General features: G+C 47.2%; 2 protein-coding genes across 2 annotated transcripts in view; both read left to right on the top strand.

The window, feature by feature from the left end:
• LOC309557565 (putative methyltransferase) overlaps window positions 1–27,993 on the top strand; it is a 97,278-nt gene that overhangs the window by 32,015 nt on the left and 37,270 nt on the right. The gene's annotated exons all lie outside the window — the stretch shown is intronic.
• Window positions 20,664–27,993, top strand: part of LOC309558516 (uncharacterized protein) — a 44,549-nt gene continuing 37,219 nt past the window's right edge. Inside the window, exon 1 of the mRNA XM_082261596.1 lies at window positions 20,664–20,788. Within this exon, the coding sequence (XP_082117722.1) occupies window positions 20,678–20,788 (111 nt within the window). The 5' untranslated portion in view covers window positions 20,664–20,677. The remainder of the gene's footprint in view (window positions 20,789–27,993) is intronic.

Here is a 27,993-nt window from a genome sequence, read left to right as displayed (position 1 = left end):
AGCCACAACACGGCACCCTGTTTTATCTGCAGTCCCTAACACTTTTAAATTTGTGTGTCTCCACTCTGGGAGCACATGGCTGCTAATGGGTGGATAGGAGGCAGGTGGGAGGGAGCAGCCCAAACTTCCCCCAACCCACCTCCATCCACGACTGGTATAGTATCTCAATGCTCTAATAGCAATGTTCTTAAGATGGTACAAACTGAAAACGACCAGCTGAGAAGCATACACCTCCAATCCCTTGGCGGATGCAGTGTAAAACACAGATTGGGACAGGCTGGTGCTTCATTTAAAGTCCCACCGTGCGATTTTCGTGCGTTTTTGGTGGATGCAGTCTAATTTGACCTCAGTTTTTTTCATATACAGGGATGGAGACCATAGCATGACCTGCTTGTCTCATGTAAAGTCCCAAATATTTTATGAAATTAGGGATGGAGGCACTAAGCTATACAGGTAAATTCAATGAGAAATCATAGATTTATATGCTGCCAACCCTTTCCTGGGCCCTTCTGGTAGCACAAACAAGAGAATGGTCTTATGAATCTGAGCTGAATTTTCCAAGTAAAACTTAAGTGCACGCATTACATCAAGAGAATGCAATAACTTTTCCTCCTCTTAATGAGGATTTGGAAAAAAGGAAGGTAGTATAATGTCCTGATTCAAATGAAAGGCGGACACCACCTTGGGCAAAAAAACCTGGGTGAGGACGTAGAATCACCCTATCTTGATGAGGATTACTGATCATGGCTGAAATACTCTGCAGGCTTCAATGCAAACATTTAATATGTGTACTTTTTTATTTTATCAATGTAGGTGCATTCAATTTTTGCAAAGACGAACTATGCCTTTAACCATTTGACCTCCAGAAGATTCACCCCCTTCATGACCAGGCCATTTTTTGCTATTCAACACTGTTACTTTAACTGACAATTGAGCGATCATGAAACGCTGTATGCATATATAATTTTTTCCCACAAGTAGAGCTTTCTTTTGGTGGTATTTGATCACCACTGGGGATTTTTGTTTTGTTTTTTTGTACTGTCTAAGTATTTGCCTTCCTGACTGGATACAGCACACAACACAAAGCACTAGAAAAAATCATAAGAAAACAATGGCCTATTCTGAAGGTAAATACTACACTAAAAGATGTCCTTCCTGCAAAACCCACCTTCATCTACAGAAAAGCACCGAATCTGAGGAATCGATTGGTGCACAATGTCATTGACCCCCCAAAAGCCATCAGCCTTCCCAGCAGCACAAAAGGTTTCTTCAGATGTGGTAAATGTCTACCCTGCAGGACAACAGGGGAAAAAAAAAAGAGAAAAACCACTTCTTTTATAGCCCATAGTACAGGTAAAGTTTTTAAAATTAAAGATACCATAACCTGTACAAGCACGCACGTGACCTACGTAGTAGAATGCCCATGCAAATTACAATATGTTGGGCGCACCACTAGGCCTCTATTCGTCCGCATTAGGGAGCACGTGAAGAACATCCGAAAGGGCTTTGACAAACACAGCCTCTCACAACATTTTAAACAATACTCCCAAGATCCCTCATGTATGGTTTTCTATGCCATTGACAAAATCAAAAGTTATTGGAGAGGCAGTAATAAAAAGATAAGTGTGTCCCGAAACGAAACCAAGTGGATATATATGATGCAGACCCTCCAACCAAAAGGCTTGAATATAGACCTTGACTTGAACTGCTTCATTACAGACTATTAACAACTCTTTTATATAATTTTTATCCAATTTTTTGCTAAAAATCGCTGATCGCCGCCATTACTAGTAAAAAAATAAATAAATAAAAATTACATAAATCTTTTCCCTAGTTTGTAGATGCGATAACTTTTGTGCAAACTAATCAATATACACTTATTGGGATTTTTTGTACCAAAAATATGTAGCAGAATACATATTGGCCTAAAATGATGAAAACATTTGTTTTTTTAATTTTTTTTAGGAATGTTTTATAGCAAAAAGTAAAAAATATATATTTTTTTTTTTTTCAGAATTGTCATTCTTTTTTTAATTTAAGCGCAAAAAAAAAAAAAAATTCACACAGGTAATCAAATACCACCAAAAGAAAGCCCTATTTGTGGGGGAAAAAAGAAATATCAATTTTATTTGGGTACAGTGTCGCACGACCGAGGAATTGTCAGTTAAAATAAGGCAGTGCCGTATCGCAAAAAATGGCCTGCTCATTAAGGGGGGAAAACCTTCCGGTCCAGAAGTGGCTAAACTTAAAAGCAATACATTCAAAACGCGTAGTACTCTCCATTTATTGCTCCAAAGTAAATACACTCACTTGTATACAGATCATAGAAACATAGAAAGTAAAGGCAGAAAAAAAGACCAACTGGTCCATCGAGTCTGCCCCATTTTTTACATTTATATATATATTTTTTTGGGGGGGGGGGGGTTAGAGGTTTTTTTTGTTACCATTTTAGGCTGAGTATAGATTTATGTTTGTCTCAAGCATGTTTGAATCAAACAAGTCTACAGTCACAGGGTGGCCTCATGAGGGCATATCATCAGGTAACTTTTCCGGGAGCTCCGCTATACACCGATCTCTCCCAGGTGGTAAGTTTGCTAGCTGGAGGAGATTGGAGTACAGGAGTTATTTGATGACATGTGATATTGTCCTCATGAGGCCACCACATGATTGAAAGCTTGCGTGATCTATTTACAAGTGAGTGTATTTACTTTGTAGCAATAAAAACTTTACTTCGGAGAGCTCTGTGTTTTTTTTCCCATGGGTTATGATCCTGGAGTAGCGTGCATCCACCACCACCACTAAAGAGAAGACAGACGTGTCCTGGCTATAAAGTCATATTAAAAAGGTGAGGGGTGCCCATAAGAGTTTGGTTTGGCTTTAACATGATAAATGTCTTCTGTGTGTAATTGGGTAATGTACATAATTTTATTTTTAATTATTTTTAATTTTTACGTAAGTTTTATAATAGTGCAGCATTTATTTCATAAGTCCCAATGATAATTGTACATTGTTGGGTTCAGTCCACCGATCTGTGGCAAATGATCATGGTATTTGGCAAAGGCAATGCCGGGTCTCATTAACTCTGTGTCAGTCTGATCCAAAGTTCACCAAAGTTCTATAGGTGGAAGGACAGAGATCTTTCAAAGTCAAGATTAATAATAAAACATGTAATAAGTATTTGTTGTGCCTCAGACTGTGAGTGAGCTCTGTATACAGCCATCGTGGGGTAAGTTCACATTCTGATTCTAATTTCTGCCTCCTATAGAAATGTATGTAAGCCATAAACATGGACTTCTAGTTTTGGATGGAGTGGGAGAGGATTTAAACTCATGTCCAGTGTTTTGTTGTCTGTGGGTCAGGAAGGGTTGCCCTTTTTTAGGGGTTCCCAGCATTCCTGTGCTAAGTTCCCGGGTCTGTACACCTGCTGCGCCCATTACGAGGGGTTCCCACCATCCCTGTGCTGAGTTCCCGGGTCTGTACACCTTCTGTGCCCATTACGAGAGGTTCCCACCATCCATGTGCTGAGTTCCTGGGTCTGTACATCTGCTGTGCCCATTATGAAGGGTTCCCACAATCCCTGTGCTGAGTTCCCGGGTCTGTACACCTTCTGTGGCCATTACGAGGGGTTCCCACCATCCATGTGCTGAGTTCCTGAATCTGTACACCTGCTGTGCCCAATATGAGGGGTTCCCACCATCTCTGTACTGAGGTACCGGGTCTTTAAACCTGGTGTGCCCATTATAAGGGAGTTCCCACCATTTCTGTACTGAAGTACGGGGTCTGTACACCTTCTGTGCCCATTACAAGGGGTTCCCATCATCCATGTGCTTAGTTCCCAGGTCTGTACACCTTCTGTGCCCATTACGACGGGTTCCCACCTTCCCTGTGCTTAGTTCCTGGGTCTGTACACCTGCTATGCCCATTACGACGGGTTCCCACCTTCCCTGTGCTTAGTTCCTGGGTCTGTACACCGGCTGTGCCCATTATGAGGGGTTCCCAGCATCCCTGTGCTGAGTTCTGGGTTTGCACACGTGCTGTGCCCATTACAAGGGGTTCCCACCATCCATGTGCTCAGTTCCTGGGTCTGTACACCTGCTGTGCCCATTATGAGGGTTTCCCACCATCCCTGTGCAGAGTTTCCAGGTCTGTACACCTTCTGTGCCCATTACGAAGGGTTCCCACCATCCATGTGCTGAGTTCCCGGGTCTGTACACCTGCTGTGCCCATTATGAGGGGTTCCCACCATTTCTGTACTGAGGTACGGGGTCTGTACACCTTCTGTGCCCATTATGAGGGGTTCCCACCATCCCTGTGCTGAGTCCCCGGGTCTGTACAAAGGCTGTGCCCATTACGAGGGGTTAATTTTGTTTATTGAAAAATCTTACAAACAACAACTTATATACAATAAAACCATAATAAATAAATTAATAAATAACATATTTACAAAATAATTAAATATAACTATACAAAACCAAAAACCAAACAAGAACATAATAAATAAACCAAATTGCGCACAGCATAAACCCTACGAGAGAGCCAGACTAAGGAACATCACCGTCACCATGCATGTAGCCTTTTATCAAAAATATATTTTATCTGAAAATCTAGGGGAGTGAAGCAAGGACAGAAAGAAAAGCCGCACACCCCGAGATCAACAGGCAGCAGCTACAGAGTCCTGATATTCCTCCACGCCTTTATCCAGGCCTCCTGCTGCCACCTGTCTTTCTCAAGACCCCGAATCTTCCCAACCTCACCCAGAATGTTCTGCACCACCACCTCAACAGGGAGTATTTTACACCGTAAGGATACCTGGCACCGTGCACTCCACGTGAAATAACGGACTACTACACTAACTAAAAAAAGTGTTTCCAAATCATAATCCCGGCGAGTCTGGAATGCCCCATACACCCACTCTGCATAACTCATATGGGGGAGGAAGGGTACACTCAGAGCCCTCCCTACCCTCTTGTACACCTCTATATTAAAAGGGCACTGAAGCAAAAAATGATCCATGGACTCCACCGCACCTCCACACTCTACTCTCGGGCAGCCACGATCACTCACAGAGAGAAACTTCAGGTTGCCCTTCACATATAGTTTTCCATGGAAAGCGAGCCAAGCCTGATCCCTAAACTTCATTGGGATTCTCTCCAAATTAATCAAACGCAAACCCTCCCCCAAAACTAGGCTTGGGCAATCCCTTAAGGCCAGTGGTTCGCAAAAAACAGAGCTCATGATCCGCTTCTCAAGAAGTTTCCTTGGAAGAGATCTGATCTCCCCTGCCGTTACTTGCCACTGCCGAAGTATTTTCAAACACGGGGCAACATAAGTCGGGAGCTTATCATGCTTGACCCTCAGGCTTTTCACTGGCCCACCATTTTCCCAGTTTCGCAGAAAGGGCCTAAACCAGGACTGGAAAATACCAACCCACCCAGGCGGTCTCTCTGCCAACATGTTACCAAGGTTGTACTTTACAAACATCAGAGAGAAAAAGACTACAGGGTTGATCATTCCTAGACCACCCTCCCGCCTAGGAAGATAAGTCACACTCCTTTTGACAAGGTTTATTCTGTTTCCCCATAACAGCTGGAAGAAACAACTATAGATCCTGGTATAGAGAGACACTGGCAAAATGCAGACAAAACTGACATACAGAAAAATTGGAATCAGGTAACCTTTGATCAGATCAACCTTTTCCCTTAAGGAAAACCGCCAACTTTTCCAGCTCGCCACCTTGGCATTGGCATTCTCGAGCCTGCTCACCCAATTTGCATGACCATAGTCACCTGGGCCAAATTCAATGCCTAGAACTCTAATTTTTTGTTGGGGCTCCGGGAAGTCATCCGGGAGAACAAAGCTCTCACCTTCCACACCCATCCAGAAAGCTTCACACTTGTCCTGGTTGACCTTTGAACCTGATGCTTCCGCATACTGCCTTGTCACTGAGACCACCTCCTGCGCTTCCCCAGTCCCAGAGACAAAAACAGAAACGTCATCAGCATAAGCCACAACCTTCAAAGGAGGCTCACCAGCGATGCCCAAAGGTACCCCACACAATGGTCCACTCTCTAGCCTTCTAATGAAGGGGTCGATTGCAAACGCATATAGCAGAGGACTCAAAGGACACCCCTGACGCACACCTGAGCCAACCACAAAGGGCTGCCCAACCCAACCATTAACCAGAGGAAAGCTTTCAGCCCCTTTGTACAAAATCTTGAGCCAATCAATGAAACCCCCCTCCAGGCCATACTTGCCAAGAAGGAGCCATAGGTACTCATGATTAACCCTATCAAAGGCCTTAGCCTGATCCAATGTCAGCAGATATTTACCCCAACCAGCAGCCCTACAACGCTCCAAGGCCTCCCGGACAGCTAACACAGCTGAGAAAGTGCTTCTACCCTGGATTGCGCAGTGCTGGTGATGGGATAACAAATCGCCTGCCACTGATGATAATCGCCAGAAAAAAATCTTTGCCAGTATCTTTCTATCGACATTAAGAAGGCTAATGGGGCGCCAATTCTCAATCATCGAAGGATCTTTGCCCTTTGACAGAAGAACCACTGCAGATTGCCTCATGGAAGGAGGGAGAGAACCCTCATGCAAACAGCCATTAAAAACCTCCGCAAGGTGTGAAGCCAGGATCTTCTTAAAACATTTATAAAATTCGGCTGTCAAACCATCTGGCCCTGGCGTTTTCCTGATGGCTAGTTTATCAATAGCCTGGATCACCTCATCTGCAGTGATTTCATCTGTCAAATTCATCAAAGGAACAATATTTTCCAGACCTGGCGTAGAGTCCAAAAAACTCAACATCCCTGTCCGATCAAGGTTCTTTCCTCCCAGGAGATCAGCATAGTATGACCTGACGACCTCCAGGATCCCTGACCTAGACTTCGTCAGAGAGCCCGTACTGTCCTTCAGGCCATTGACCGTCTTAACTGCTACGCTCTGTTTACAATTCTGGTAAGGGTCAGGCGAATGGTATTTCCCATAGTCCCTTTCCTGAACCAAAGAGGCGTGCCGGTCATATTGATGGGTCCTCAGGAGGAGCTTCACCTCAGAGATCGCCCCAGAATCTCCTCCATTCGATACAAGGCGGTCAAGTTTCCTCCGCAAACGCTGGTAGGTGATATACTTATCTTGCTGTCTCTTTCTCCCTATGGCCTTGAAAAGCCTAACAGTCCGCTGTTTTATAAGCTCCCACCATTCTGACTTACTGTTGCAAAAGTCTAGGATAGTTACCTGTGCCTGAAAAAATTCCTCAAAGGATTGTCTTACTTCCTCGTCATCCAGGAGGGCCGAATTCAATCTCCAGATACCCCTCCCCCTAGGTGGCACGCCTGAGGCATTCAGAGTCAAATATAGAATACAGTGATCAGAAAACTCCACTGCCCGACAAACAGGTGCCGAAAAAGCAGAGTCCTCCTTTAAAAAAAACCTATCTATCCTACTCTGACTATTACCTCGCTGAAAAGTGAACCCCGTGCTGTCTGGGCAGCGCTTAATGTGCACATCTACCAGACCTGCTTCCCTAACCATTGCATTTAGGAAAAGGCTGTCATAGCCCAGCTTATCTCTGAAACCTCTCCTGTCTTTAGGCCTAGTAATGGTGTTGAAGTCACCTCCAAAGATAACCTGCTGAGCTGTAAAAAGAAAAGGCTTAATCTTTGTAAAGAGGCATTTCCTGTCCCATTTTGTCTGGGGACCATAGATGTTAATCAGGCGCAGGTCCTGCCCCCTCACAGAGACATCCAAAATCATGCATCTCCCAATCTCTACCTCAATTACCCGTCGGCATGTTACCATACCGGAAAAAAGGACCGCAACCCCGCTGTAAGGCTCGGCCGCAAGAGACCAAAAGGAGGGACCACGCTTCCACTCCTTCTTTGCCAGATGTATATCAGCCAGATTACTGAGATGGGTCTCTTGCAAAAACAAAATGTCAGCATCAAACTCGCTGAGCAAAAATAAGGCCATATGACGAGCACTCACTGATTTTAAGCTGGCAACATTAATGGTTGCCACTTTTAACGGAGTGGGAACTGCCATTAGGATAATTGAGGCAGCCGTTTCTTAGCCTGACTACTCTCTCTCCCTGGAGAACCAGTGCGCTTCAATGCACCCTGGGACTCATCATCCATAGAAGACGCTGTACTCAACGAGTCCCATTCATCGTCATCATCTGACAGGACCCCAAACTTATTTTTCAAGGGCAAAACCTTAGGACTTTGGGCAACTGAACACCTTTTTTTTTTTCTTTTGCCCTTCTTCCTTTTCTCCTCCAACCATTCCACATCATCCTTGGACAAACTGCAAATTACAGTCTCCCCACTCTTAGCCTCCCCTTCACCCCCACTCTCCCTTACCTTATCTGCCACCAGGCCAGCCTCTTCACCATTTTCCCCACTCCTCTGCATCCCCTGGTCCCCAATAGAAGCCCTGAAATGTCGAGGGGGTGGGACTGGCACTGCACTTGATGCCCCTGCATCAGCACCTCTTGCGGCCTCTGCAATTTTGGAGGACATAGACACAGAAGGATTGGACACATTCTCGGTAACTGATACATGCAAACGCACAGACTGGGGCGCCACAGATTTGGAAGACACTGACACACTGGGAATTGGCACAGACTGGGAAATCACAGACTGGGAAGACACAGGCACACTAGGCAAACGCACAGACTGGGAAGACACAGGCACACTGGGCAAACGCACAGACTGGGAAGACACAGGCACACTGGGCAAACGCACAGACTGGGAAGACACAGGCACACTGGGCAAACGCACAGACTGGGAAGACACAGGCACACTAGGCAAACGCACAGACTGGGAAGACACAGGCACACTGGGCATTGGCACAGACTCAGAGGGAATCGCAGGCACCCTAGCTGCTGAGCTCTGAGCATCCTCCATGTCCAGGCGGAAGAACTCTCTCATGAGCTCAGGCTGGTTATGCATTGCCTCGGGACACTGGCTATAAGGATGCCCAACCGAATTGCACAAGTTGCACCTTATAATGTTGCAATCCTTTGCCAAATGCCCTAAATCCTGACACAGAGAGCATTTCATCACTGGACAGGAGGATGCAAAGTGCCCTTTATCCCCACATTTATTACACAGTTTTGGCTGGCCTGGATAGAAGATGGTCAGTCTGTCCCTCCCCAGGAAAGCTGAGGATGGCAGATGCTGGATGACATTATCAATAACCCTCAGTTTTAGCTGCACAGACCATCCCCCCGTCCATATTCCTCGGTCATCCATAATTTTGTGTAAGGGGCTCAGGATGTCTCCATATCTCCTCAGCCATACAGATAAATCCCCTTGTGGTATGGACTCATTGCGCACAAGAATCGTCACCATTTTAATAAGTGGCTGACGTGACACAACTTTGGGGATGAGCCCTCTCCAGTCCGGCAGGCTCCTACACACATGCTCATATTTCTCCCAAAATATGTCCAAAGACTCCGGACGGATAAAGGACAAATCATACTCATAGGAGCCGGTCGGACTGATCAGGGCGAAGATATCTTCGGGTCTAAACCCCATCTGCAGAATCTTATCAACCACAGCTCTCCTATATGGGGGAATACCTTCGCCTTCCCATCTGAGCTGAACCACATTCCTCCTTTTAAATAGTGAGGAAGATAAACCATTTCCATGCTCCCCCCTACCAGATCCTGTAGCAGCACCAGCATAGGTTTTCCTCCCAGACATACCAGTAATTACAGCATTGTCCTTAGACACAGCCACACCTGCTGACAAGGAGCCTGAAACATCCCTTGCAGTCTTTGGAGCAGCAGAGACAAGACCCACCCCCTCCCCCTTCTCTAAGCACTCAGCTGCTTTCCTGGGTTCAATCACAGTTTTTTTTACTGCAGAATCCCCAACAGTTGTAGCACTACTGCTCCCAGCATCTCCTGCACCATTTTCAGGAACAACAGCTTTATTTGGGTCAGGAAAAGCCTTTGCAATGTCCGTGGTGCTCCTCTCTGCAGACACTTCAACCAAAAGCTCAAAGTTATTTTCAGTTTTCCCACCAATCGCATTTAAAGTTTTTTTAGCAGGTGCATCAGGTTGCACTGCATGCTGCACATTGTCTATGGGTGTGGGCTGACAGCCCATAGCACTACAACCCTCAGCAAGCACATTGTCATTAAAGTTCACATCACCACCTTGCACACACACTGTACCTGCTTGCTGTGTTGTTACCTCTGCAGTGTCATGGCTGATGGTGGGATCAAACTTCCTCCTGGTTGTTGCAGGCTTCATGGTGAATTTTCCTCTCTCCACAGGTCTCTCTTTCATAGGGCGAGGAACGGTATCCATCTCCTCATCTGAGGAATCCGCAGAAAAATGTAACTTTCTTCCATCCAGAGGGGTTTCCAGCTCAGCGATGAACTCCAACATGCCAGTACCCCCCTCAACCTCCTGCTCAGATGTTCCACATTGCTGCTGCAGAGGGAGGGAGACAGAGGCCTCCACCATTGGGGGCTCAGCAGATGTCTGAGGTGTTGAAGAGCTGGGCTCATCCTCCGGGCCCACTTTCTCACTCTCTGCTGACTCTGTCGGTACCTGCATCTCTTCACTGGCTGGGTCACTCTCCATGCTGGAAACGGCTCCTCTCCTCATACGGCTGAAACGTTCCTCATTCCTGTATTTCTCCTTAAAAGCTCCGCTACTTTCCTTCAGAGAGCTCACCAACTCTTTCTGCTTCCTCAAAGCTTGCTCCAAGTCCTTTAATTCAGGCCTCAGAGCCGGTCTCTTCTTACTGTACAGTTTGGCACAATACAACTTTTTCTTTTTAAATTCAGTTTTTAAAGCTGCCAATTTCTCCTCCTCTTTCTCAATCCTTGTCAGCTTGTCCACAATCCTCCGTCTAAAGGTAGATAGGGATTCACCCCTCCTTGGGCCGAGCTCCATGTCTTCCATAGGCTGAGGCCTAGTCTCAGGCCTATCCAGGGGGCCCCCGCCGGGGTCCTCCCCAGGATCCAGCATCCCTCCTGGGGCAGAGAAACAACTCTAGCCCCTGGCTTCTGGAAGCACACGAGCTAAGGAATCAGCAACCTCACACCTCGCTGTCAGGGAGTGGAATGGCAGTTTCCCACCATCCCTGTGCTGAGTTCCCGGGTCTGTACACCTTCTGTGGCCATTACGAGGGGTTCCCACCATCCATGTGCTGAGTTCCTGAATCTGTACACCTGCTGTGCCCAATATGAGGGGTTCCCACCATCTCTGTACTGAGGTACCGGGTCTTTAAACCTGGTGTGCCCATTATAAGGGAGTTCCCACCATTTCTGTACTGAAGTACGGGGTCTGTACACCTTCTGTGCCCATTACAAGGGGTTCCCATCATCCATGTGCTTAGTTCCCAGGTCTGTACACCTTCTGTGCCCATTACGACGGGTTCCCACCTTCCCTGTGCTTAGTTCCTGGGTCTGTACACCTGCTATGCCCATTACGACGGGTTCCCACCTTCCCTGTGCTTAGTTCCTGGGTCTGTACACCGGCTGTGCCCATTATGAGGGGTTCCCAGCATCCCTGTGCTGAGTTCTGGGTTTGCACACGTGCTGTGCCCATTACAAGGGGTTCCCACCATCCATGTGCTCAGTTCCTGGGTCTGTACACCTGCTGTGCCCATTATGAGGGTTTCCCACCATCCCTGTGCAGAGTTTCCAGGTCTGTACACCTTCTGTGCCCATTACGAAGGGTTCCCACCATCCATGTGCTGAGTTCCCGGGTCTGTACACCTGCTGTGCCCATTATGAGGGGTTCCCACCATTTCTGTACTGAGGTACGGGGTCTGTACACCTTCTGTGCCCATTATGAGGGGTTCCCACCATCCCTGTGCTGAGTCCCCGGGTCTGTACAAAGGCTGTGCCCATTACGAGGGGTTCCCACCATCCATGTTCTGAGTTCCCGGGTCTGTATACCTGCTGTGCCCATTATGAGGGGTTCCCACCATCTATGTACTGAGGTACAGGGTCTTTAAACCTGCTGTGGAGGGGTTAATTTTGTTTATTGAAAATTCTTACAAACAACAACTTATATACAATAAAACCATAATAAATAACATATTTACAAAATAATTGAATATAACTATACAAAACCAAAAAAACAAAAAAAAACAAGAACATAATAAACCAAATTGCGCACAGCATAAACCCTACGAGAGAGTCAGACTAAGGAACATCACCGCCACCAGGCATGTAGCCTTTTATCAAAAATATATTTTATCTAAAAATCTAGGGGAGTGAAGCAAGGACAGAAAGAGAAGCCGCACACCCCGAGATCAACAGGCAGCAGCTACAGAGTCCTGATATTCCTCCACGCCTTTATCCAGGGCTCCTGCTGCCACCTGTCTTTCTCAAGACCCCGAATCTTCCCAACCTCACCCAGATTGTCCTGCACCACCACCTCGACATGGAGGATTTTATTTCGTAAGGATACCTGGCACCGTGCACTCCACCGGAAATAACGGACTACTAGACTAACTAAAAAAGTGTTTCCAAAACATAATCCCAGCGAGTCTGGAATGCCCCATACACCCACTCTGCATAACTCATATGGGGGAGGAAGGGTACACTCAGAGCCCTCCCTACCCTCTTGTACACCTCTATATTAAAAGGGCACTGAAGCAGAAAATGATCCATGGACTCCACCGCTCCTCCACACTCTACTCTCAGGCAGCCCCGATCACTCACAGAAAGGAACTTCAGGATGCCCTTCACATATAGTTTTCCATGGAAAGCGAGCCAAGCCTGATCCCTAAACTTCATTGGGATTCTCTCCAAATTAATCAAACGCAAACCCTCCCACAAAACCAGGCTTGGGCAATCCCTTAATGCAAGTGGTTTGCAAAAAACAGCTCATGATCCGCTTCTCAAGAAGTTTCTTTGGAAGAGATCTGACCTCCCCTGCCGTTACTTGCCACTGCCGAAGTATTTTCAAACACGGGGCAACATAAATCGGGAGCTTATCATGCTTGGCCCTCAGGCTTTTCACTGGCCCACCAATTTCCCAGTTTCGCAGAAAGGGCCTAAACCAGGACTGGAAAATACCCACCCAGGCAGTCTCTCTGCCAACATGTTACCCAGGTTGTACTTTACAAACATCAGAGAGAAAAAGACTACAGGGTTGATCATTACTAGGCCACCCTCCTGCCTAGCAAGATAAGTCACACTCCTTTTGACAAGGTTTATTCTGTTCCCCCATAACAGCTGGAAGAAACAACTATAGATCCTGGTATAGAGAGACACTGGCAAAACGCAGACAAAACTGACATACAGAAAAATTGGAATCAGGTAACCTTTGATCAGATCAACCTTTTCCCTTAAGAAAAACCGCCAACTTTTCCAGCTCACCATCTTGGCATTGGCATTCTCCAGCCTGTTCACCCAATTTGCAAGACCATAGTCATCTAGGCCAAATTCAAAGCCTAGATCTCAAATTTTTTGTTGGGGCTCCGGGAAGTCATTCGGGAGAACAAAGCTCTCACCTTCCACGCCCATCCAGAAAGCTTCACACTTGTCCTGGTTGACCTTTGAACCTGATGCTTCCACATACTGCCTTATCACTGAGACCACCTCCTGCGCTCCCACAGTCCCAGAGACAAAAACAGAAATGTCATCAGCATAAGCCACAACCTTCAAAGGAGGCTCACCAGCGATGCCTAAAGGTACCCCACACAATGGTCCACTCTCTAGCCTTCTAATGAAGGGGTCGATTGCAAATGCATATAGAAGAGGACTCAAAGGACACCCCTGATGCACACCTGAGCCAACCACAAAGGGCTGCCCAATCCAACCATTAACTAGAGGAAAGCTTTCAGCCCCTTTGTACAAAATCTTGAGCCAATCAATGAAACCCCCCTCCAGGCCATACTTGCCAAGAAGGAGCCATAGGTACTCATGATTAAACCTATCAAAAGCCTTAGCCTGATCCAATGTCAGCAGATATTTACCCCAACCAACAGCCCTACAACGCTCCAAGGCCTCCCGGACAGCTAACACAGCTGAGAAAGTGCTTCTACCCTGGACCGAGCAGTGCTGGTGATGGGATCACAAACCGCCTGCCACTGATGATAATCGCCAGAAAAAAATCTTTGCCAGTATCTTTCTATCGACATTAAGAAGGCTAATGGGGCGCCAATTCACAATCATCGAAGGATCTTTGCCCTTTGACAGAAGAATCAATGCAGATTGCCTCATGGAAGGAGGGAGAGAACCCTCATGCAAACAGCCATTAAAAACCTCTGCAAGGTGTGAAGCCAGGATAGTCTTAAAACATTTATAAAATTTGTCTGTCAAACCATCTGGCCCTGGCGTTTTCCTGATGGCTAGTTTATCAGTTGCCTGGATCACCTCATCTGCAGTGATTTCATCTGTCAAATTCATCAAAGGAACAATATTTTCCAGACCTGGTGTAGAGTCCAAAAAACTCAACATCCCTGCCTGTTCAAGGTTCCTTCCTTCCAGGAGATCGACATAGTATGACCTGACGACCTCCAGGATCCCTGACCTAGACTTCGTCAGAGAGCCTGTACTCTCCTTCAGGCCATTGACCGTCTTAACTGCTACGCTCTGTTTACAGTTCTTGTAAGGGTCAGGCGAATGGTATTTCCCATAGTCCCTTTCCTGAACCAAAGAGGCGTGCCGGTCATATTGATGTCTCCTCAGGAGGAGCTTCACCTCAGAGATCGCCCCAGAATCTCCTCCATTCGAAACAAGGTGGTCAAGTTTCCCCTGCAAACGCTGGTAGGTGATATTCTTATCTTGCTGTCTCTTTCTCCCTATGGCCTTGAAAAGTCTAACAGTCCGCTGTTTTATAAGCTCCCACCACTCTGACTTACTGTTGCAAAAGTCTAGGATAGTTACCTGTGCCTGAAAAAATTCCTCAAAGGATTGTCTTACTTCCTCGTAATCCAGGAGGGCCGAATTAAATCTCCAGATACCCCTCCCCTAGGTGGCTCGCCTGAGGCATTCGGAGTCACAGATAGAATACAGTGATCGGAAAACTCCACTGCCCGACACACAGGCGCCGAAAAAGTCCCCCTTTAGAAAAAAAACTATCTATCCTACTCTATTACCTTGCTGAAAAGTGAACCCTGTGCTGTCTTGGCAGCTCTTAATGTGCGCATCTACCAGACCTGCTTCCCTAACCATCGCATTCAGGAAAAGGCTGTCATAGCCCAGCTTATCTCTGAAACCTCTCCTGTCTTTAGACCTAGTAATGGTGTTGAAGTCACCTCCAAAGATAACCTGCTGAGCCATAAAAAGAAAAGGCTTAATCTTTGTAAAGAGGCATTTCTTGTCCCATTTCGTCTGGGGACCATAGATGTTAATCAGGCAAAGGTCCTGCCCCTTCACAGAGACATCCAAAATCATGCATCTCCCAATCTCTACCTCAATTACCCGTTGGCACGTTACCATACCGGAAAAAAGGACTGCAACCCCGCTGTAAGGCTCGGCCGCAAGAGACCAAAAGGAGGGACCACCACGCTTCCACTCCTTCTTTGCCACATGTATATCAGCCAGACTACTCAAATGGGTCTCTTGCAAAAACAAAATGTCAGCATCAAACTCGCTGAGCAAAAATAGGGCTATATGACGAGCACTCACTGGTTTTAAGCTGGCAACATTAATGGTTGCCACTTTTAACGGAGTGGGAACTGCCATTAGGATAATTGAGGCAGCCATTTCTTAGACTGAATACTCTCTCTCCCTGGAGAACCAGTGCGCTTCAGTGCACCCTGGGACTCATCATCCATAGAAGATGCTGTACTCAACGAGTCCCATTCATCGTCATCATCTGACAGGACTTATTTGTCAAAAGCAAAACCTTAGGACTTTGGGTAACTGAACACCTTTTTTTCCTTCTTTGCCCTTCTTCCTTTTCTCCTCCAACCATTCCACATCATCCTTGGACAAACTGGAAATAACAGTTTCCCCACTCTTACCCTCCCCTTCACCCCCGCTCTCCTTTACCTTATCTGCCCCCAGGCCAGCCTCCTCACCATTTTCCCCACTCTTCTGCATCCCATGGTCCCCATTAGAAGCCCTGAAATGTTGAGGGGGGGGGGGGGGGTCGACTGGCATCAGCACCTCTTGCCGCCTCAGCAATTTTGGAGGACATAGACACAGAAGGATTGGACACATTCTCGGTAACTGATACCTTACATACAGACTGGGAGGACACTGACACACTAGGCAAACGCACAGACTGGGGCACCACAGACTGGGAAGAGACAGGCACACTAAGCAGATGCACAGAGTGGGGTGCCACAGACTTGGAAGAAACTGACACACTGGGCAAATGCACAGATTGGGGCACCACAGATTGGCAAGACACAGGCACACTGGGCATTGGCACAGACTCAGATGGAATCGCAGGCACCCTAGCTGCTGAGCTCTGAGCATCCTCCATGTTCAGGCGAAAGAACTCTCTCATGAGCTCAGGCTGGTTATTCATTGCCTCAGGACACTGACTATAAGGATGCCCCACCGCATTGCACAAGTTGCACCTTATATTATTGCAATCCTTTGCCAAATGCCCTAAATCCTGACACAGAGAGCACTTCATTACTGGACAGGAGGATGCAAAGTGCTCTTTATCCCCACACTTATTGCACAGCTTTGGCTGGCCTAGATAAAAGATGGTCAGCCTGTCCCTCCCCAGGAAAGCTGAGGATGGCAGATGCTAAATAACATTGTCAATTACTCTCAGTTTTAGCTGTACAGACCATCCCCCCCCCCTGTCCATATTCCCTGATCATCCATAATTTTCTGTAAGGGGCTCAGGATGTCTACATATCTCCTCAACCATACAGATAAATCCCAGTGTGGTATTGATTCATTGCGGACAAGAATTGTCACCATTTTAATGAGTGGCTGGCATGATACAACCTTGGGGATGAGCCCTTTCCAGTCTGGCAGGCTCCTACACACGTTCATACCTTTCCCAAAATATGTCCAAAGACTCCGGACGGATAAAAGGACAAATCGTACTCATAGGAGCCAGTCGTACTGATCAGGGCAAAGATATTTTCGGGTCTAAACCCCATCTGCAAAATCCTATCCACCACAGCTCTCCTATATGGAGGAATACCCTCACCCTCCAATCGAAGCTGCACAACATTCCTCCTTTTAAATAGTGAGGAAGATAAAACATTTCCATGCTCCTTCCCTGCTTGCTACCTCCTCCCAGATCCTGCAGCAGCGCTAGCATAGGTTTTCCTCCCAGAAACACCACCAGCAATTACAGCATTGTCTTTAGGCACAACTACACCTGCTGACAAGGAGCCTGAAACAACCCTTGTAGTCTTTGGAGCAGCAGAGACAAGACCCACCCCCTCCCCCTGCTCTGAGCACTCAGCTGCTTTCCTGGGTTCAATCACAGTCTTGTCTACTGCAGACTGCAGACTGCAAAAAGTTATAGCACTACTGCTCCCAGCACCTCCTCCACCCTTCAAAGGAACAGCAGTTTTATCTGGGCCAGGAAAAGCCTCTGCAGTGTCCGTGGTGCTCCTCGTTGCAGACTCTTCAACCAGAAGCTTAAAGTTATTTTCAGTCTTCCCACCAATTACATTTAATTTTTTTTCAGCAAGTGAATCAGGTTGCACTGCATGCTGCACATTGTCTATTGGTCTGGGCTGACAGCCCGTAGCACTACAACTCTCAGCAAGCACATTGTCATTATTAAAGTTCATATCACCACTTTGCACACACACTGTACCTGCTTGCTGTGTTACCTTTGCTGTATCATGGCTGATGGTGGGATCAAACTTCCTCCTGGTTGTTTTAGACTTAATGGTAAACCTTCCTTTCTCCACAGGTCTCTCTTTCACATGGCAAGGAATGGTATCCATCTCCTCATCTGAAGAATCCACAGAGAAATGGAACTTTCTTCTATCCAGAGGGGATTCCAGCTCAGCGATGAACTCCAGCATGCCAGCAGTACCCCCTTCAACCTCCTGCTCAGATGTTCCACATTGCGGCAGCAGAGGGAGGGAGACTGAGGCCTCCACCATTGGGGGCTCAGCAGATGTCTGAGGTGTTGAAGAGCTGGTCTCATCCTCCGGGCCCACTTTCTCGCTCTCTGCTGACTCTGTCAGTACCTGCATCTCCTCACTGACTGGGTCACTCTCCATGCTGGAAAAGACTCCTCTCCTCATACGGCTGAAACGTTCCTCATTCCTGTATTTCTCCTTAAATGCTCCGCTGCTTTCCTTCAGAGAGCTCACCAGCTCTTTCTGCTTCCTCAAAGCTTGCTCCAAGTCCTTCAATTCAGGCATCTTCTCTTCCCTCTGTAGAGTTTGGCACAAAACAGCTTTTTCTTTTTAAATTCAGCTTTTAAAGCTGACAATTTCTCCTCCTCTTTCTCAATCCGCGTCAGCTTGTCCACAATCCTCCGTCTAAAGGCAGACAGGGATTCATCTCTCCTTGGGCCAGAACCAATGTCTTCCATAGACTGAGGCCTAGTCTCAGGACTATCCAGGGGGCCCTCACCGGGGTCCTCCCCAGGATCCAGAATCCCTCCTGGGGCAGAGAAGCAACTCTAGCCCCTGGCTTCTGGAAGCACATGAGCTAAGGAACCAGCAACCTCACACCTCACTGTCAAGGAGTGAAATGGCAGTTGCTCCTGGTGTGCCCATTATGAGGGGTTCCCACCATCCCTGTGCTGAGTTCCGGGGTCTGTACACCTGCTGTGCCCATTATGAGGGGTTCCCACTATCCCTGTGCTGAGTCTGTACACCTGCTGTGCCCATTATAAGGGGTTCCCACCATCCCTGTGCTGAGTTCCTGGGTCTGTACACCTGCTGTGTCCATTATGAGGGGTTCCCACCATCCATGTGCTGATTTCCCGAGTCTGTACACCTTCTGTGCCCATTATGAGGGGTTCCCACCATCCCTGTGCTGAGTTCCTGGGTCTGTACACCTGCTGTGTCCTTATGAGGGGTTCCTGCCATCTCTGTACTGAGGTACCGGGTCTTTAAACATGCTGTGCCCATTATGAGAGTTTCCCACCATTCCTGTGCTGAGTTCCTGGGTCTGTACACTTGCATTCCAGGAGGCAGTGGGTACTTTATATATCATCCTCACTTAGGCGCAAATACAGGAAGTGGGGGATAGTATTCCCCAAAAAAAGGTAAAAAATAATAAAATAAATTTCTGATTGTAAGAGAGGAAGGGGGAGGGGGAAGGGGAGGAGCAGATTGTCAGGAAGTGGGTAGGGAGTCTCATTTTAAAAAGTTCAGATCCATCACTTCTCATAGTAAGGCTGCTATAAATCTGGGCAATTCAGTCTGAAAACTGATAAGAAATACACATAAGCCGTAGTCACATGGCAAGATAATCAAGAGATCTAGATATTCAGGCAGCTAAAGTCACATAAAAATCTCACCCTTTTCTGTAAAGGCCTAGCTTGGCCGTGGCCCCTCCCAGACTTTCCTATACTAATGTAAGGGACAGCCTCACTGACCAATAGGGAGGCTCTTGAGGCAATGAAGGGTAGATTCAGCTGTCAATGACTCAAGATCTAGTGATTACTTTTTTTTTCTTCTTTTTTTTTTTTACCCCCCTCCAGAAAGTCCCTTTAACCACTTTACCTCCGCCCACAGTAATATTACTGCGGCAGAGTGGCTCGTTATCGTCTGACGACGTAGTACTACGTCGTCGGACACTCCCCTTTCTCGGCGGCGCACAGCGGTCACAGCGGGAGTCGGGCCAGGGGAGGAGCAGCGGTGATCGCCGCCGCTCTTCCCCGATCGTCGGGGATCTAGTGTGGAGATCCGCCTGCTTGTGTAAACACAAGCGGGAGGATCTCCTAAGTGACAGGCAGGGTCAGATTGCAGGGTTCAGCATAGCTGAACCCTGGATCTGTCCTTGTGTCATATAGTCACCTCCCCCCACACACGTCAGTAAGCACCAGGCATACATTAACCCCTCCCTCTCCAATAAAATTAACCCCTTCCCTGCCAGTGTCATTTTTATAGTAACAGTGCATATTTATAGCACTGATTACTGCAGTAATGTCACTGGTAACCCCAAAAGTGTCAAAAATGTCAGTCAAGGGTCCGATCTGTCTGCCGCAATGTCGCAGTCCCGCAAAAAAAATCGCAGATCGCCGCCATTACGCGTTAAAAAAAACCACCAAAAATGACAGAAATCTTTCCCTTTGTTAGTAAACGCAATAACTTTTGCGCAAACCAATCAAAATACGCTTATTGTGATTTTTTTTACCAAACATGGGTAGCAGAAAACAAATTGGCCAAAAATTTAAAAAAAAATTGTTTTTTACATCTTTTTTGGGGGGAATTTCATATAAAAAATTTTAAAAAATATTGTTATTTTTTCAAAATAAACGTTTTTTTTTTGTTTATAGCGCAAAAAGTAAAAATCACACAGGTGATCAAATACTGTACCACCAAAAGAAAGCTCTGTTTGTGGGAAAAAAAGGACGTAAATTTCGTTTGGGTACGGCGTCGCACGACCGCGCAATTGTCAGTTAAAGTCGCACAGCGCCGAATCGCAAAAAGTGGCCTGGATGTAAGACAGCAAAATCCTCTGGTGGTAAAGTGGTTAATACTGTATATATATATATATATATTTATTTTTTGGGAAAATACTTATATTTTTTTTCTTTTGTTGTTTGTTTCTTACAGGTGTTAATCTGAGTCCAAAATGGTGACACGGCTGTTTGAAGAAAAGGAGCATGTGTCATATTACCAAAAATTCAGGTTTAACCCTTCACAAGAAATAACAGACATTGTCTTCAGTTATGTGGATGAAAGGGTGAGTGATGGCTTCTGTCTGTTAAACACATAGCTAAAAACAATAGGACACTTGTAAAATCTAAAACCAAATTACTTTGCTTAGATAAGCGCAGCCACTCAAATTATTTTTTAAAGGTGTTGTCCAGCCAACACTTTTTTTCTATTGGACAGAGCAGGGCAGGGCGCTGTTAGGTTCTTACTGCTGTCTGTGACCCAATAGGGAGATTTCCCCCAACTTCCTGTTCCAATTAATGATCCCACCAGGAAGTGCGTATAAAACGGAAAATTTATATCAATACTTACCGTAATTTTCCTTTCCTGATAGAACTCCATGGCAGCACACGTATGGGTAGGCTCCGCCTCCTCTCCTACCCTATAGGACCCCACTCCCATAAATTTTTGCTCCAAGCCAGGAGCCGTGTTCCATATATAGACTACTCCAGCAGATGGGAGGGAACTCCTGCTGCCATGGAGTTCTATCAGGAAAGGAAAATTACGGTAAGTATTGATACAAATTTTCCGTTTTCCTGACAGACTCCATGGCAGCACACGTATGGGAAATAACTAGCCATACACACCCGGGTGGGCAACTGCTGGTCAAACAGAAATAGGTTTAATTTGCACCGTCAACAGACAAAATTTTTAAACCAAAATCAACTGAGGATAAAGAAGCAGGTTCAACACAATAGTGTGACATGAAAGTGTTAATTGAGGACCATGAGGCCGCTCTGCAAATGACATCTGGTGCAACATGAAGGGAAGCCGCCCAAGACGTAGAAATCCCTCTGGTGGAATGAGCCGTCACCACTTCCGGAGGAGCCAGTCCCTTGGCTCTATATGCCCACTGGATGGTCTGAACTATCCAGCTAGAAATTGTTCTGGAAGAAGCCCTCTTGCCTCTGTTCTTTCCATAAAAGAGAACAAATAGATAGTCTGACTTGCGAAAGGAAGCTGTGAACTTCAAGTATGTTTGAAGGACTTCGCCCACATCCAACGGATGGGTACTCTGGTCATCTTGAGACTTGAATGTAGGTAAAACAATCTCTTGGTTGACATGAAAAACTGAATTTACCTTCGGATTGGACCCCAGCATAGGGACCAGGACAACCCGATCAGGAAAAAATGTCAGAAAAGGTTCTTTGCAACCTAGGTCACTAATTTCAGAGACACGTTTAGCCGATGTGATGGCTACTAGAAAGGCCGTCTTCATAGACAGATTCTTAAGGAAGAAGGAATCTCCATGTTCCAAAACTGTTGTTGAGAGAAACTCAAGGACTAGTGGAAGGTCCCATTTGGGGAACCTGGGTTTCCTGGGAGGTCTTATTCTTGACGCACCTCTGAAAAACTGCCGGACCAGAGGATGTTTTGCCCATGAGGTCCCCGTGAAGGCAGAGATTGCTGAGATCTGTACTCTGAGAGAGCCAACAGCCAGAGATAGGTCTAAGCCTGTCTGGAGGAACCCCAGAATGTGATGGATCTTAGGATTAGTGATGAAATCGGACTCATTAGACATGTAATCCTCAAACTTAGACCAGATCCTCTCGTAGACTTTGTTGGTGCCCGGTCTCCTGGCACTCATCATTGTGGACATTGCCGCACTTGGACAGCCAAGAGCTTTTAGTCTTTCCCTCTCAAGGACCATGCCATGAGATGTAACTGCGCTGGGCATGGATGCAGCACTGGACCCTGAGATAGAAGGTCCGACCTGAATGGCAGGGGAACAGGATCCCGAAAGCTCAGTTGGAGCAGCAGAGGAAACCAGGGCCTCCTTGGCCAAAACGGAAGAATTGCTATGATTTCTACCCTCTCTCTCCTGAGTCTCTGCAGGAACTTGAATATCACTGGGACCGGGGGAAAAGCATATGCTTTGTGGAACTTCCAGTGGTCCGTCAGAGCATCTACCCCGTAGGCTTGGGGGTAACGCCATCTCGAGTAGAATTTCGTCAGTTTGGCATTGTTTGGAGAGGCAAACAGGTCTACTTCCGGAAGAATCCCCAGAGAGATGACCCACTTGAAGGTTTCTGGATGAAGAGACCATTCGTTGTTGTCTAGATTGGTTCTTGACAGAAAATCTGCCTGAACGTTCTGGACTCCTGGAAGATAAGCAGCTGATAGATTGGCAAGATTCCGTTGGGCCCATGCCATGATCGGTTTCACTTCTTCCAGAAGGGAGGAACTGCGGGTGCCCCCTTGCCTCTTGATATATGCGACTGCCGTCGTATTGTCTAGCCGTAGAAGGACCGAGGACCCTTTCACCAAGTGACGGAAAGCCATGATGGCACGAAAAGCTGCCCGAAGCTCCAGGACATTTGAGACCAACCCGAGGGTGGGAAAGTCCCACCTGCCCTGGGCCACCTCTGACAGGCAGTGCGCACCCCAGCCCGTCTGGCTGGCATCCGATGTCACAACGATCCAAGGAACGGGAACGATCGAATGACAATTCAGGAGATTTTCCCGTTGTAGCCACCAAGACAGACTCGCCCTCATAGAGGATGTTATCCGTACAGGAGTGTCTGGATTCCCAGAGCTCCATTGGCGGAGGAAACCGATTTGAAAGGGCCTCATCCTCCACTGTGCCCACTTGACCATGGGGGCCGTGGAGACCATGGTCCCTATTATTTTCAGACACTGTGATGCCCGAAGATAAGGAGTTGACATTGCCGGTTGTATTCTGCTGTGGATCACCGGAATCTTCTCCACTGGAAGAGAGATGGTGCCTCTGGAGGTGTTGAAGAGTGCCCCCAGGAAGATCAAGGATTTTGACGGATCCAGATGGCTTTTCTCCAGATTCAAGAGCCACCCGAATTCTTGAAGGGTGGAGATTACCTGAGATCTGTGTTGCAGAATCTGTGCTTGGTCTTGAGAAAGAAGAAGCAGATCGTCTAAGTAGTGAAACAGTCGGATCCCTTTCGATCTGATCAGAGCTACAATAGCCAGTAAGATCTTTGAAAAGACTCGAGGTGAGGTGGTAAGCCCGAAAGGGAGACAGGTAAACTGGAGATGCACTTGACCCACGGCAAAGCGAAGAAACTTTTGTAGTTCTGCTGCCACTGGGACATGGAAATAGGCATCTTTTAGATCTATGGAGATCATCCAATCTTCTGGTTGCACCACTTGGCGGATAGTGAAGAGTGTCTCCATCCTGAACCTCTCTTTCTTTATGAAAGAGTTCAGATGAGTCAGGTCTATGACCGGTCTCCAAGAACCGTTTTTCTTTAGCACCATGAATAGAGGTGAATAAAGGCCTTGAAACCTTTCTTCGGCCGGAACTGGGATGACAGCACCTTGAGAGATCAGGGAATCTACGTATGACAGAAGAATTGACTTCTTTTCTTCCACGCGAGGTAGAGCCGTAGGGATGAACCGCAGAATTGGAGTTTCTTCGAAAGACCAAACGTGACCATGAGACACAGTCTTGACGGTCCACTGGTCCGCAATCGAGGCTGCCCAAACGTGCGCAAACTGACGTAGACGAGCGCCTACTCGCAACGCTTGAGCAGGCCTGATATCAAAAAGACTTTGTGGTCTCCCGACCACTAGAAGGTGTTCCCTTGTTGAACTTCTGACCTGTAGGTTGAGATCTTTTCCAATTCTTTCTGAACTCACGTCCAGGCCTGTAAGAGCGAGCTTCTCTGGATCGATCCGAACTTGGTTTGTGCTGAAATCTTCTGCGGTCAAACAAACGGCGATCCTGAGGGAGGAAACCTGATTTACCACCAGTGGCACGGGTAATGGCACTGTCCAGCCTGTTGCCAAAAAGGGACGCACCCTCAAACGGAATCCTGCACCAGGCTTGTTTGGAAGCAGGATCGGCCAGCCAGGGACGTAACCATAAAGCACGTTTGGCCGTGACAGAAGAGAGCATGACCCGCGCCACCAGGCGAATGATATCAATGGAAGCCTCTCTCAAAAAGGCCGTTGCTAACCTTAGTTCATACACAGCCGAGCTTCTGGCTGCTTCTTCTGAGACACCTTTCAGTGTGGTCTCCACGTTATCTACCCAAGCCTCCATAGCTTTGGATGTGGCTGCAAGGGCTAGGGCTGGCTTGCAGGTCATACCAGCTAACAGATAGATCTTTTTGAGATCCGTATCGATTCGTCTATCCAGACCATCTTTAAATGAGACGGAATCTTCCAAAGGTAGGGTAACGTGTTTGACTAGCCTCATCAAGGCTGCGTCTATTGTAGGTGCAGAATCAAGATGCTTCACTTTGTCGGTCTTAAAAGGATATAACCTGGAAAATTTGGACGATAAGGAATTCTTTCTTTCAATTCCATGCCATTCGTCTGTAATGATTTCCCCCAGCTCATTCAGAAAAGGGAAATGATCCCGTTCTTTCTTGAGATGTTTAAAGTATTTCTTCTGTTTTGCTGGGGAGTCTGCTGGCTCTTCCCATTTTAACGCCTCTTTTACCGCTCTTACTAGCGGAGAGATCATGGCAAAATCAAAACCTGAACTTTGGTCTTCTAGGTCATCCTCACTTTCAGAGGAATCCGAGAAGCGACTCGGCTGGGAAGTGCCTGGCTCTACGTCTTCCCTCTGAGGGAGAACTGGAGTATCAGTTGTATGACCAGACAGCCGGTTGGAATCCCAATCCCTTAAGGATTCTTGCACGATCCGCCTGACCAGGGTTTCCACTGGTGGATCTGGGACTTGTTTTTCCTTGATTGCCCGAGAATAGCAGGCATCACACAAGGATCTATCCTCAGGGACTACAGCCCTACAACCCCAGCAAGATTTGTGTGCGGGGCGGTCAGCATGTCGGGAAGACCGGCTTGGACAATCATCATGGCGCCTAGACCTAGACCTGGATCTATGGTGCCTGGATTTGGATGATGCATGGTGATGGCCTGAAGGTGATCTATCCTTTGATCCCGATGCAGGACGTTGGTCAGACCTAAAAGGGCTGAAAACAAAGGAAAGAAAAGCTCAGGCTACAGTAAGCCAGCTGGCAGACAAGCGAGAGTTAAAAGCTAAAGCTCACCTGTTGCGCAGGGACTGGCCACCGGGGGGCGGTGAGGCATCCATTGCAAATCACAGCGAGATAACCTGCAATAGGAAGGATGTAAGAACTCAATCTTACCTTCCCATAGCCGCCTTTCCCCTCCCCCATTCAAGCAGGACTGACCCAGCACAGGACTTACCAAACACAGGCAGAGACACAGCGTGGGGAGGCCGCCGCAAAAGCCCACAGACATCCCAAGAATGACAGCTCCATCAGCTGTTTAAATTTCCCGGGAGCCGTAAAGCCACGCCCCCCCCCGACGCCACCGCGTCATGGAGGACCGGAAGTGGCGTGCGCACATGCGCAGACCACTTAGGAACCAAGCCTCGCAATGAACACCCAACTGGGAATCAGGAGGCAGGGGGAGGAGCCGAGAGCGACGGCCTGGAACGCAGGAGCGCTCCAGCCGCCATACTAACCAGGAAGCAAAACGATATAAAGTATAAAGTAAGCAATACATTACCACCAATACTGACAGAAGGACCTGGAACGCTCCTCAACCGGAGACTAGCGTGTGCGTCAGGGCATAAGGGCCTCCCGCTAGTAGCAAGGACGTTTGGCCAAGCGATGCAGCCCACCTCTCATTCAGGATTTATGGCATCTTCCGGCATCATTTCAAATTGCCCGGGTCCACCCAGTAGTACTGAGATTGCTGGACTAAGGTAGAAAGGCATCATCCAGGAAAGCCACACGCCACCAGGTATGTAAGAAAACGCATCCTATAAGGTAAGACTTCTCTTGCGGAAGGAGGACAAAAAAGGAACACGGCTCCTGGCTTGGAGCAAAAATTTATGGGAGTGGGGTCCTATAGGGTAGGAGAGGAGGCGGAGCCTACCCATACGTGTGCTGCCATGGAGTCTGTCAGGAAATGAAGAACATGACAGAGGGTCTAACACTTCCACACTTTATTCAGAACACCAAAAAAAAATAATTTAAATTTTTTATTTTCCGAAATAATTAACAATCTTTTAAATCGATTCTTTGGTTGATTGTCACACACAATTGTGCACGTCGCACAAATTTCGTCTGTTATTTCTGTAATAGATCAATCTCTATGATTGTCAACTCCATCTAGTGGCTAAAATGTGGTAAAGTTTTCTGAAATGAGAAAATATACCGCATTTTGGCCACTAGATGGTGCTAACTATTATTGGAATTACTCTACTGTATTTGGAAAAGTAACAGCCAAAATTGCACTAATGTGTTTGACATTCAACCAGTGGCGGGTGGTGCTCAAAATTTTTTTTTTTGGGGGGGGGGGGGGGGGGCGCAAAAAGAAAAATGTAATAGGTATTGATTCGCGGCAAAAAACGCGGCAAGTTGGGAACCATCTTATACCAGGCCGCTGTGTGCCATTTACTATTAATAAATATATAGTGCCAGCCAGGCCAGCAGCCTGCTTAGCAGTGTACACAATATAAGACAGTGCAGGCCAGGCCAATTACATTGTACACAGGTAAAGTGCTATGCTAAGTTAGCATACCAGTACTTTACCTGATGTACAATGTAATTGGCCTGGCCTGCACTGTCTTATATTGTGTACACTGCTAAGCAGGCTGCTGGCCTGGCACTATATCTGGCACTATATATTTATTAGTAAATGGCACACAGCGGCCTGGTATAAGATGGTTTCCAAATCCAAATCCCAACACATCACATGGTTTTGGTGGCTGGTGGTATCTATCCTCCAGGACAGGAGACTGACTGGCTTGCTGCTGCTGGCTTGGAGATGGATAGAGAGGACTTGGAGGAAGAAGAGGTGTCCTGGCTGCCGGGCTGGCCTGGTCAGACTCAGTCAGACAGACTCTGACTGAGTCTGCAAAGTTCCCCACCGGCCACCGCCGCTTCTGTCTTTCCTGCGTAGGTGTGAGGTTCTGTTCTCCCTGCCCCCTGCACAGATGTATCACTTCTGATCCCGAGCTAGGTTTCGCCAACCATTTGCGTACGCGCTGGGTTTCCTACACTTGTGCAAAAAAAACTATCACACTTCCCTTTGTACCCTGACATCCCTATTGCATGCCACAAAACTGAGGCTTGCTGGGAGTGAGAAGAGTTATATATGGGCAGGCCCTGCAGCTTGAGTCTGGAGTCTGGACCAATCACAGCCAGGACAGCACTAAAGTGGGGAGAGTCGGGGCGCATTGCTCTGCGCCCCGATGACCCCCAGAAGGCCGCCAATCGGCGCCTCTGCCTGGCGCACGTGGGGTGCAAAACCCCA

This window comes from Pelophylax lessonae (assembly GCF_965119305.1).
Source record: "Pelophylax lessonae genome assembly, chromosome: 6".
NCBI classification, from domain to species: Eukaryota; Metazoa; Chordata; class Amphibia; order Anura; family Ranidae; genus Pelophylax; species Pelophylax lessonae.
The sequence above is the reverse complement of the archived record's forward strand: the minus strand, read 5'-3'. Positions and strand labels throughout refer to the sequence as shown.